Raw genomic sequence first — 12,529 nt, forward strand, 5'->3', positions numbered from 1 at the left:
AACAGCTATTTGAAGTGAAAAACTTTTGAATTTACCAATAGAATTGTTCAATATATGATGATATGAACCAATACAACATCTAATATCGAACTTAAGTCAGGCAAGTCTATGAACAATTTTATTGAAGGACCCAAAAAGTCTATTCCCAGCTACAGATAGCTCAACATCTACTATATATATCCAGCCTCGTTGATGTGGTCCTCTTACATAGACTCAAAAACCAACTGACGCTCAAAACACCAACTGACCTTTGTGATCTTGATTTGATTGACTCAGAGATGGCAGTAGGAGCTTAGGCTCTGGGAGTAAGGATTTCGTTAAGGAGCAAAGATCTGAATTTGTTAACATTACTGAACGAGCGGCAAATATGAGCCACAAGAACATCGAGTTGATGGGTCTGGTTAACGTGGCTCTTGCGAAGCTGTTTCACAAACTCCTGAATTGAATACATGTCCCTCCCCCTCTCCAATCCAAGCCGAATGAGAAGCTTGTCGTTTTTGATCCCCATGTGCAAACGAGAGACAAGACAGTCAATGGTGTCAAGATCTATGTTGAGCACAAAAGCACCCTTGGCAGCAGCATTGAGCTGAGAAATGTTAGTTAACTCCTTCCTCTTGAAACTAAGAGGGAGGTAAGGACTGCACAAGGGACCTGCAACAACAAGAAGGGTGGGCAGTGCATGATAGGCGATAACAACCGCAGAAGCAGTAACAGCAGTAACAAGACATAAGGCAGAACCAGCTGTGGCATAGTGGAGGTGGCGGACCCGTGACTTAGACTTACAGAGACGGGTGTCCAGCTTGTCCTTCAGCTGGTTAATGCATAATTTGATGTCTCGAAAGCTGAAAGATTCAGGAGATGAGAAAGGGTTTTCAAAAGTGTCGAGCTTAAGAAAAACATCGAATGCTAAGTTACAGAAGGACTCGTCAATGGCAGGGTCACCGCTGAAGAGTTCTAAGAGAGGTGTGTAGAGGTGGAAGCGGGCACTGTGGACGTTCTGGTAAAGATTCAAGCAAAGGCGGGTAGCATCTTCGCTGTGTTGGAAGTAAGTAGAGACGAGCTGGGTGAGTGGAGTTTGCTTGGCGTCTTTAAGAGCTTCTTGAACTCTTTCTTTGTTTGGTTTGAGCTCTTGAGAGAGAAACAGCTCAAGATTTTCTGGTGTTGGGTCAATCTCAAGAAGCCGTGAACGTCTGTCGTTGTTGGAAGGAGTTTGAAAAGCGTGAGCCAACTCGCGGCTGAGGTTAAAAGTGGAGGAGGCCACACCTTCTGTACAACAAAGACGAACTCACTACTCAGTCAGGCATTTCAACAAACACCTGGTGGGTGGTTTCCGGATTGAAAAAATATATATACCTGTGGAAGGATGTGGATGAGAGTCGTCGCCGAGAGAGGCCTCTTGAGAAGCGGGCATAAAGCAAGGACAGTGCGGCATTGAAAGGTAAGATGAACTTGATTCATCAATGGAAAGCTACTGAATCATCGTAACAGCTCGTAACGTTGACTTTCACTTGTACTCAATTCAATGCCATTAATAATTTATTTTTTTAGATTATCATATTTGTTCTCGGCACAAAACTGGGCACAAAACATACATATAATTGGTTCTCTTCTCTAATATGCTCTTGATTCAATAGATTGCACAAAAACATACTCCTTTGGTTTCTTGTTGTCGTGTGAAGAAGGTTTGTGTTGCCGACATTTGGCTTTTGCTCAAATGTGACTGGTGGAATAATCAATCTATTGAATCAAATTGGGTTGGACTTGGTTTCATAATTCATCATGACTGGATCAAGTCTTCGAACATGTACATGTTCTGTATGCAAATGAATCTGAGCAAAAGCAACCACTATACAGGTAATTTCAACAATGAGCTTTATAACAAAGGCTATTGTGTAAAAAACCATACAATGAGGAATTGCATTTACAAAGACTTCCATATAGTTTTTATACAGCATAGAACAACACAAGAACCCCCAATTTTCTGTTTTTTTTTTTTTTTCTTTCTTTTCTTATATGTCAAAGAGAATATGCAGTCTAATGTCAAAATGGACTCAGACCAATACAAAACTGAAAAAAAGTAAACTATAACCTTTCTCCTTTTCTTTTTACCTCCAACTCTAATTAGTAAAGTAATGAAGCTGAGAACAAATTCTTCAGCAGCTAAAATGGTTTGGTTGGAGAAGTGGAAACATGTTCCGTATCTGTCATGCTTGCAACAAGCCTAATCATCATCCTCTGAATCTGCCATTAACAAACAAACACAACAATGGTTACTCATAAGCCTTAATAAATCCACACTTACACAGCCAACAGGACATACAACAATGAAGACTATAATTAGTTTGCGGCTTTGCAAGTCATTAAGGAAGTCATTTGCTCATAAAGTTAGCCGGTTTAACGATAGAGAAAAATGGCCCAGACTCGAATGAAAGATAGACAAACAGTTTTGTGCAAAACCGAGCTAAAACAACAATACTTAAGTCCTTACCGGATCTAATGTCTTCTCCCACTTTTCCTCTGTTTTTAAGCAGTCTTACGATCATGGCACAAATGAGATACCACCAATATATGTGGAACACAAGAAGCATCAGTAACATTGTGTTGAAAGAATAGTACATGATTGTGCCTTCAGCTGATGTCATATCCAAATAATCCAGGAGTTCAATGCTTTCACAAAAAAAATGTAAGGTCAGATCAAGCATAGACATTGTAGATAAAAAGAGTTGAAATAAAGTGTATCTACCTCGTGGCCCAGATGATCCAAAATGGGAAGTATATCAACCGTAGCAGCAGCCAGGAGATAGCAAACAGTGCAAAGAAGACACTAGCTCCAAATTCTTTTTCAGAGTACTTGAAAATTTTAGCAGCTTGCAAAAACACGTCACTTGCATCATGAAGGGCTAGGATGATTGCTCCAATCCGGAAAAAACTGCACAAGAAAACAAAAAGAAATCCCCAATAATCTTTTAAGGATGCTCTATAGCTCACTAAACAACAAAACATCAGTCAACTGTCGAATCTTTTTAACAAGAAAACAAATGCAAATTTTTTTCTTTTTCTTTTTTGATTTTAACAAATCCAATCAAAATAAGAACTCTTTACAGTTTCTCAAAGACTAATGCAAATACAATGGATGAAGGTCAAATATACCTGGTTAAGTAGGAGTAGCTAATCAAGATGATTGTAATAATATGGTGAGATATCATAACAGCAAAATCTTTTCTTCTGGTCTCCCATGCAAGCAAAGCAGCAATACCATACACATAGAAACCGCACTGGCACATATAGTAAAGCATTACTGAAAGCCTACAGAACAAAAAAAAACACAAAACAAACATTCCATTATAATGTGTATCAACATCACATGTACAGTGAACAAAGATATGATGAAGAATAATACTAACTTCAAATCTTGATTAGGCCAGCCGTGGAAGTAGAGTTTGATATCTATAGCCCAAGGCTCGTGATAAAGGATATTGAGAACGAAAAGGTCACAACCAGCATAATACAAAAATATCCACAAGGACTCCTTGCATTTAACAATCTTAGCCCTTGTAGCAGCATCATTCAGTTTGATCGGATCAGAACCAGTACTACTCACGAGCCACACAGCTATCCTCTGATCAAACAAATTTTGAAAACAAACGATTCAATCACAATCCAATATGCAAGAATCAACCAAACAACAAAACCACTGCTCATTTGTTTATAATATCCAAATTCTATATATATATATATATATATATAAATATAAACAAGAAAAACATGTTCTGTTGTTCTCGATTAAATTCAACTGTCAACGCAACCATCATCATAAGGCGAATTCAATACTAGTCTGTCTCTGTCTCTTGTCTCTGCTAACGTAATCAATTTACAAAGATTCTTACTTACTTGAAAGACGAATCTATCGAGGAAGAGCCGTAGGAAGAAGAATCCGAAAGCGAAATAGACAGCAATCTGGAAATGCCAGACGTCAATCGACGGTTTAATATTCTTTACGACGGCGTCTACGCCGCGTGACGATACGGAGTCCATGTCCGGCGCGGGAAGGAGACAGAGAGAGAGGCCTCTTTTTTTTGTTTTCACTAAAGAATCATCCAACAGAGAAAATCAAATGTTTTTTTTCTTTCTCGGGGGAACAAAAATCGCCGGGAAAAACAACCGCCGAGAATTTAGTGATCGGAGGAGAGAAATCGATCGGAAGGAATCTTTGGGTGGACCTTATTATTGAGGGGGAAGAGAAGAGGAGAGAGAAGAAGAGATTCGGGGGCACGTTTTGATCCTCCGGTGAGACGACAGATGGAAATTGCAATTAAAAGAGCTTTCTGCGAAATTGAAATTGAAATTTGGGATCTCAAGTCGTCACGACCTTCCTTTTTTTTAATATTTATATTTTACTTTATTCTGTATTTTTTTTAATTTATCGTATCAACATAACAACTCAATCATCATAATAACTAGTATTAATTATTATTGTGTTGGTAGGGATAACTACTAGTTTCATCTTGTGTATTTTAAAAATAAATTTATGACGAATTGGATTAATAAGGACAATTATTTATAACCAAAATTCTATATATTTTCTAGTAAGATAACCTTCAACCTGTTGTACAAAAAAAGTTAAATAAATAACCTCGAACCATAATTCCATAAACTAAAAACAATAAGATACAATTCAGCGAAACGAGAATAATTATAAGAACACACTTAGGCTCTACGATAAGGATTGCATTAACTTTAAACCAAAGCAGGAGGATGAGCATGATGCGCTCAAGTGTAAGCAATGATCATGTCCCCTTAATTAGCTTCCAGCCTTTTCATATTTCGTATTTAACTTCGTTAAGTCATATCTATCTATATAATTGTTTATGTATTTTGTATGTTTAATCTTTATGTACAAAAAGTTAGCTTTACTAATATTAACAATGCAAGTAGTATTGGCTAGTTTCATTGTTTCAAACTTTCAGTTTTGTCTTCCTAGTTTAAAGTCATTGACAACGAGTGTTTTGTCCCCATTGGCATAGTATTCTTCTAGGATACTTTTCTACGTCAATGTATGTGTTCTTGATATTTTCCTAAAAAGTGTGTTTACATATTTTGTATTCATATATATCATCTTTAAATTTATAACTACTGTATGCATCTACGTGACAGATCAATCATATAATATGTATGTTTGATATAATATTCCTACTAATTACTAAATATTAGTCGGTGTAACTATTGTAATCTTTATTAATTCTTTCTAGTTTTCTTTATCGTCGATCACTTGTCAAGATGATTCCATCCACGGCGTTTATACTTTATATAGAACTCATGCTTTCAGCACTGCTCTTCCTATTTGTCACGCTTGGACTCATGTATTTCTAAGTTCTAACCAAAGACGACTCGCTTTTTTTACTGCCACGCCAATCACTTACTTCTTCCGACATATTTTAATCAATCTAGACTATCTATCTAGTCTTCTCTAATTAATTTTACATCTATAAACCATTGTTTTTTCCCTAATGTTTTTTCAAATAAATATGTTTAGAAAAAACAAATGTAAATGCGAGACACAAACAGAAGAAAGAGTTTGTTTCTCACTTTGACTCTCTTAGCCAAACAGAAAATATAAAGTTTTATCACTTGACTCTCTTAATATATATGAGCTCTTCCCATGACTAGTGAGCAAGCCCTGATGTAACTGAACTTGAAGGGACCACAGATCGGAGTAACTCAGACTGTAGATACACTCACCATTCAATCTCTCGTTCAAAAGCTGCAGACTCTCGAGCTCGCCCTTCAGAGACTCAACGGTTGGCAGCAGCGCTTTACAATCTTGTTCTTGTAGCCTGGAGGAATTGGACATCTTCGTCGCCTTCGTCGTTCGCCTAGCTAACACTAGATTTTCCCACTTTCTTGCCTTTCTCTCTATCGTATTTGTTTCTTCCATCTATATATAAACCAGTTAACCACAATCCTTCATACTCCTACAAGACCTACACAAATTCGAGAACCGATTAAATAATGGGCTTCTTCAATTAAATTTAATCCCGATGGATACTTTTAATCTGCTAATTTATAAAGAGACAATTCTAGGATATGTAATGCAATTTGCCTTCGGCGGAAGCCCAAAACCCCATATGAGAATAGGGGTGTCAAAATGGGTAACCCGACCCGACATGACTCACCCGCATGGATTAGAGATTTTTGTGGACGGGTTCATCCCAACCCATTTATTATAATGCGTTGAATATATATACTCAAATCCAATTATATAAAACCCAATGGCTAAATGGGTTATATGGGTTACTCATATAAAAATAAAATAAAATAAAATTATTGATATTAAATCCATAATATATTTATATAAAATAGAATTAAAAAACCAACCAAAGTTTTCAAACTTAAAAAGTTAATTTCTAGATATTATAGAAAAATTTCACATTCATTTTAGATCATTGACATATATATTATTGTTTACTTTTTTTTTTGTTTTTAGCAAAGTAGAAAAACTTAACATTTATTTTAGATATTTTACATAAATTAGTTATTAAAAGAAAATATTTTACATATTAATATATATCTATATTATATTATATCCATATATATATATATTATTTTTGTTTTTTTCAATCAACCCATTGGTAACTCATAACCCTAATGGGTTTATCCCGATAAACCCACGAAACCATTGGACGAACCCATCAAAACCCATTTATTTATATGGGTATAAAAACTTAACCCATACCCGTTAAAATAATAGACAAACAGAGTAAACCCATGGGTTTATACCCATTTTGACACCTAACTAATATTTTTGGTCAGCACCAAATATTTTAATCACCAATGTGGAATTTCTCGTAGCCTACTTTTATATAATCACTAGGTAAACTACTTTTATGTATAATAGTTTTGATTATATTTTTTAAATTTTCTTAAACTAAAATATTATTTTGTTAATGTATGAATCTCAAAAAAAATTATACTAATGTATGAATCTCAAAAAAATTTACAGCAATTTCTCAAAATAACACTTCTACCAACATTTTTTGTATAGTTATTTATTATACAAAATTTAAAATATATAAACTTTTCTATAACTCAAAAATTAACAAATACTACAAAAAATTATTACAAATTGATAGGCTATATTAATATAAATAATAATATATAAATTTAAACATTTTCCTAATATGAGAGAATCTATGTTTATCATGTTTTATAGAAGTTAAACATTGATTTAAAGAGTTTTTCTTAATGACATTGTAAACATAAGACTGTAATATAGTAAAATTGAATCAAATAAAATTATCAAAATATTTAGTAACTACGTATAAAATTATTGTATATAGAATATTCCTCATTTCAAAGTTTAAAGCAATTAAATAATTAAAAATATTAAAATTTAACCAAAAATATATTTCTTGAAGGTTAAATATATTAGTTGGAGGAATGAATGTAAAATTATTGGGTAGGAGTTACATTTGAGTTAAATGTAGAGTTCAATGGAGTTACATGCCTTTTAAAGTGAGTTAATTATAAATAAATTTATTTACTTTTGACTTAAAAGAAAAGGAATACCAAGTGGCTCAATCAAAATTTAAACTTACACTTTTTGATTGTTTTGTTAATATGAACTCAACACTCACACATAATATTCCAAATTGAAAATATTACTTTTGAAGTTGACAAACTAAATTAGTTTTCTTAAAAAATTATATAAACTTCAATCTAAAGATTTTTTAAAGCCCCAAAAATAACTTCAATCCTTTTGTTTTTTTTTTTGTTTTCCACTCATCAATTTAATTTATAGTGCTATATTTCATACTAATGGTTTCATCTTTAGAGGATTTAGTTAAATGGTATTTTAATAATTATATTACTTTCTATATTTCACTTCTAGTTAAACATGATTTCTTTTTGGAATCATTTTTTCATTTTGCTTAAATTAAGAAAACCAATTTTTTTATAATTAAGTTCTTTTTATTTTCAAAAACCTCAAATCTTAAATAATATAAATATTATATTGATCTTTACATATTTATCTATTGGATCACAAAACAAAATAGACTTTACAAAATAAAATAGACTTTATAAATGGATAATTATATTGATCATTCTAAATTCTTAAAAATAATACATGAATATGTGAGATAACCAGAGTACATAATAGAGAATTAGAGATGGGATCTTTTCAACTTCATAACCTTATTGTGTGGTGAATATTGTAAAAATATGAAAATAATGATTTATAAGATGCTAATCTAAAATAGACAATAAAGTTAACTTTTTAAAACAGATTCTCAAATAAACTTAATTTTTTTGTTAAAACCAACATATGTGATTTTAAATTTAGCTATGGAAATTTTAAAAATAAATATGAATAGATTAGAAAGGCAAGAAATATAAAAGAACTATTTTATTTTTATATAAATAAAATAAAAATTGAAAACAATGTTAATTATATATAATACTTTCTAAATAAAAATATAGAATCAAACCCTTACAACACATATTAGATATAACAACATTGGATATTGATGAGAGAGGAGGAGAGAATGATTACTTATAAGATGATAATCCAAATTAGATAATGGAGATGAATCTTTAAAAATAAAAACATTGTAAAATATATATATATATATATATATATATATCATGTAGTCTCTAAAATTAAAATTTTACAATGATATTTCATTTATTTTTTTTGTAACCCATACAACAAAAAATAAGAACTTGAAAATAAATAAATAAACAAAAAATGATTTGACATATTGTGGAAAAGAATGAAAGAACTGGAAGAGAATGAGAGAATGTGAAAATGAGAAAGTAAAAAATGCCAATATGAGAGAATGATGTAATGCTTATTTATATGATAAGAATTGATGGAAGTTACATTTAGAATTATTGAAGTTACAAATATTATTTATTGTGTTTGAATAAAATTGAGTGGTGGAATATGATTAATGCATAATTTATTTTATTTTCAGTTATAATTTTATTTTAATGTATGAATTAAATTTATTGTGTTAATTGGGTCTTAAATATTGTTTAAAGCAATTAAACAATTAGAAAGCAAAAAAAAAAAAAATTAAAAAGTATTAAATGAAAATCAACTAATAAAGAGAGACCAAAACCTTACTTATATATATATGATTAAACCAAGCTTAAGTACCAAATAATCTGAATGGTTTATGTTTGAATATAGCTTATTGGTTGTCAATAGGTTTAGCATTGGATATTCGGGTTTGGTCGAAGCACCCGACTAGTTCTGATGATGAGTAGGCAGGCATGTTAAAAAAGTCCACCATATATAAAGCATAAATTCAAGACAAATCCTAAATGACCAAGTGGCCCATGCGCTTACAGTTTGTAGTTCATACGCAGTGGAATTGAACATTGTAATGAGCTTTACGCTCTTGGTACCATTGTTCCACCACCACAAATGGCATGGGTTATATGTTTGCATGTAAATGTAATCGATATTAATTTGCATGTAGCTGAGAAACTTCGAAAGCAACGAAAATTATGATTTAACACTTCATCAACTTCAAATCATCGAAGTTCAAACGTACAACTCTACATTTCATTAGTAAATATATTTTTTCTTGTTCCGATAATTAAAAGTATATATTGCACAAGAAAACTAATTTTTGGAAACAAAATTCAACGTTAATTAAAGCCTCTTTCTTTGTATAACTCGTTAAACATATATAAACGTTAGAAATCAGTTTATAAACATATGCTAATTTACAATTTTATAAGTTTTTTTTTTTGGGTCACTTAGCACCGATATTAGAAATCAGTTCCTACATATATAATTTACTTTATATGAATGTCTCTTCGTAAAAAAGGTATAATAAAAGAATAGATAAAAGTAAAAACTCTTTCAAGCGACATTATCTAGGAGATTATCGCTTTTAACCCTCTTGGCGCTGGTGGAGTTTCTGCTCGCCGGCGTCGGGATAATTTTACCACCTCCTCCTTCTGCTCTAAGATCCTGCTCTTGCTCTCTCCCTTTTTAATTTTTTTCCCCAAGTTATTTTCTTTTTTTTCAAGATTGTCAAGTTCTTTTGAACCCCTTACATTCCGACGGCTGTTTATCACTCAAAAGACAGAGGCGGTTTCCGGTGAACTCCCTCTCTCAACCTTTATCCGCAGCACCAAAACAGAAGCATCTGAATGTCAGCGAGTTACAAAAATTGGATCCATTTTCGGATCTGAAATTTTCTCGATCTAAACTTCACTTCACCCCTGAAAAGTCCTCACCCTGGGCTTCGTTACTGGCAGGAGGCATCCCTCTTGGACCGGTAGATGCGCCATGCTCAGGAGAGACGTCGACGGCGCAAGGTGATCTTCTTCTGGGGGCAACTGCGAAAAAATCTGGAACGAGTAAGTCTTCTTGCCTCCCCGCCTCAACATTGGACCAACCTCAACTCGAATTATTGATGCATCGATTCCTTCCGATGAGCCCGTGTTCAAGGCGAACCCTTCAAACTTTTCCGGTCAGCCGCCTCGATCCCTATTTGTGGATAGCCACAGTTCGTTTAGGGTTTCCTTTGTTGGACCCTAAGTTAGCTCTTGGCCCATTAAGGCTCCAATCACTCAAGCCCATTAGAAGTGCCTCAAGTCCAAATCATTATAATCCCATGTATAGCCCTGTATCTCAATTGTCGAAGTCGAAACCTAGTCAACGACGGTGTGGTCAAGATTACATTCTCTATGGATCCCATCGGAGATGTAATTCACCGTTGGTAATATGGCGTAGCTTCCATCTTTTGAAAACTCTGGTTAAAGTATCCCTTAAGGCTTTGATTTATGAACTCATTTGCCTGAGTTTGTATGGTTTGTTGTTCCCGACTCCAAATTGTCCGGACATTGGTTATGGCTATGGCTTGTCCACATCCAATTATCATGTCTCGGCGATGCTAGCAAACAACCTCAAGCATCAGAGTATCTCTAACCCTATTCGAACTCTTGTCAAAGCTCTACTTTGTGTAGCTCTTTTCACGCCGGCAAGAATCACAGCTTTGCCCCTTTATTCAACGCTACTCCGTCGTATTATTATGACAGTGACCATCTTTTCATCCACCGACTTGCTCATGGAAGAAGTATCGATAATCCTTGACCTCACATGTACCAACAAGCTTCTTAGTTGTTGGCTCAAAGCTCTCAAGAACCAATTATCGATTAATCTTATCTACCTTGTTTATCTTTGTTGCTTTGTTGTTTTGGCATTGGGGAATGCCCATTTCAATTATGTTCTAAACTTTGGATTTTCAGAATCCTCCTTGCTCTGTATTTGTTCTCTTCTTTAATGAATGTATTCAAAACACTCTGGTCTCTGGCTATCAAAATAATTACTTGTACATGCATATAATATCTTATTATGAATTAAAATTTCACCTACCACACACTCAACGGGACAACAACTATTAAATTTCCGACACAAAAATAAAAGATTGAAACAGATAAAACTACAACACGTAAATACATAAAGATTAAGTTCTTTTCAATTTTTTTGTTTGTTTCGTTTTGTTTTACAATTGGAAAATAAAAAGGAATATATATTTGAAAAATGGCGATGTTTGGTTGCACGAGTAGGAGCATCATACAAAAATGGGATATTAAATAGACTAAAAACTGAAAAGGAAACCAGTTCGTAAATTAGGTCCCCCTTAGCTAACTTTACATTTTCATTGGTACAACACTTAACACTCCCATGTTAAATTTACACCCCAAATATTATCAATATTAACTAATTGATATAAATAAAGGAATCCTCCTTTTTATATGATCAATGTTGATACTTCTTCTTTTTCCCCATTTTTGTGTGGTTCTCATGTTAGTGTGATGATTATCTCCTCATTTTTTAGACTTGCGTTTGCGTATTTCAAAATATTCTGTGATACAAGAAAAGCCCTAAAAAGTTACGTAATTTTTTGTCTAAATTTTTTTATCTAACAATATGAGATAAATGCAAATTTCAAATAAACTGGATCCTAATAATTACTTGGTAAAGAAATGTCGTTCAAATATAGCTTAAATCTATTAGAATGGGCTACTCAGATTGTAACAGAGACAAATCCAAGCATCATATGAACAAATAAGTCATAGCATCATATGAATAAGGCATGCATGTTAATCACTTCTAACACTAGGTATGAAAACACTTTGAATTATTTTTAAGGGTTTGTTTAGATATAAATAACCAAAATATATCTAATAATCAGTTCAATTATCCGATCAGAGTTTGTAAGCAAGCAGTCTCTATTAATACTGTTAGCGTAAGTATCACTTTCCTAATTTTACGTCTGGTTTGTACTTGGTGTGATTTAACTACCGTATGCTATGCATCCCTAATTGTTCTACTAGCTAGTACGTATAGCTACTAAATTCATCACATATCCAAAATGTATAGGTTGTGTTGCCATTACCCTATACTGTAATATATATGAGTTAAATTAAAGGGTGTAATATGTGAGATGTACCTCTTGCTGATATGTTTAGATACACATGCATGTTTACCGTAACATAGAGATTA

At 33.1% G+C, this 12,529-nt stretch overlaps 2 protein-coding genes across 2 annotated transcripts; both read right to left on the reverse strand.

Moving 5' to 3' along the window:
- Positions 1-8: 8 nt before the first annotated feature.
- Positions 9-1,767, reverse strand: LOC104746310 (UPF0496 protein At3g19250-like). The gene is made up of 2 exons (XM_010467754.3): positions 1,354-1,767; positions 9-1,266 (listed from the first exon to the last, which is right to left on the reverse strand). Exons 1-2 carry the CDS (start codon positions 1,430-1,432, stop codon positions 293-295), a joined length of 1,053 nt encoding a protein of 350 aa, XP_010466056.1. The 5' UTR covers positions 1,433-1,767; the 3' UTR covers positions 9-292.
- A 91-nt stretch (positions 1,768-1,858) lies between these two features.
- Positions 1,859-4,435, reverse strand: LOC104746311 (ceramide synthase LOH2). Its single transcript, XM_010467757.3, has 6 exons — positions 3,892-4,435; positions 3,405-3,619; positions 3,151-3,306; positions 2,744-2,929; positions 2,489-2,667; positions 1,859-2,241 (listed from the first exon to the last, which is right to left on the reverse strand). The coding sequence occupies exons 1-6, from the start codon at positions 4,033-4,035 to the stop codon at positions 2,222-2,224; spliced, it is 900 nt and encodes a 299-aa protein (XP_010466059.1). The 5' UTR covers positions 4,036-4,435; the 3' UTR covers positions 1,859-2,221.
- Positions 4,436-12,529: the final 8,094 nt, after the last annotated feature.

This window comes from Camelina sativa, chromosome 15 (genome assembly GCF_030686135.1).
Source record: "Camelina sativa cultivar CO46 ecotype springtype chromosome 15, ASM3068613v1".
NCBI classification, from domain to species: Eukaryota; Viridiplantae; Streptophyta; class Magnoliopsida; order Brassicales; family Brassicaceae; genus Camelina; species Camelina sativa.

Bases quoted from the DNA above. Each gene is read 5' to 3' on its own strand.
- LOC104746311 (XM_010467757.3), bottom strand. From the start codon at position 4,035: ATGGACTCCGTATCGTCACGCGGCGTAGACGCCGTCGTAAAGAATATT. The intron at 3,307-3,404 runs GTTAGTATTATT...TTTGTTCTGTAG, and splicing joins TGGCCTAATCAAGATTTGAA to GCTTTCAGTAATGCTTTACT. The intron at 2,668-2,743 runs GTAGATACACTT...TTTTTGTGAAAG, and splicing joins TGGATCATCTGGGCCACGAG to CATTGAACTCCTGGATTATT.
- LOC104746310 (XM_010467754.3), bottom strand. From the start codon at position 1,432: ATGCCGCACTGTCCTTGCTTTATGCCCGCTTCTCAAGAGGCCTCTCTC. The intron at 1,267-1,353 runs GTATATATATTT...TTTGTTGTACAG, and splicing joins TCATCCACATCCTTCCACAG to AAGGTGTGGCCTCCTCCACT.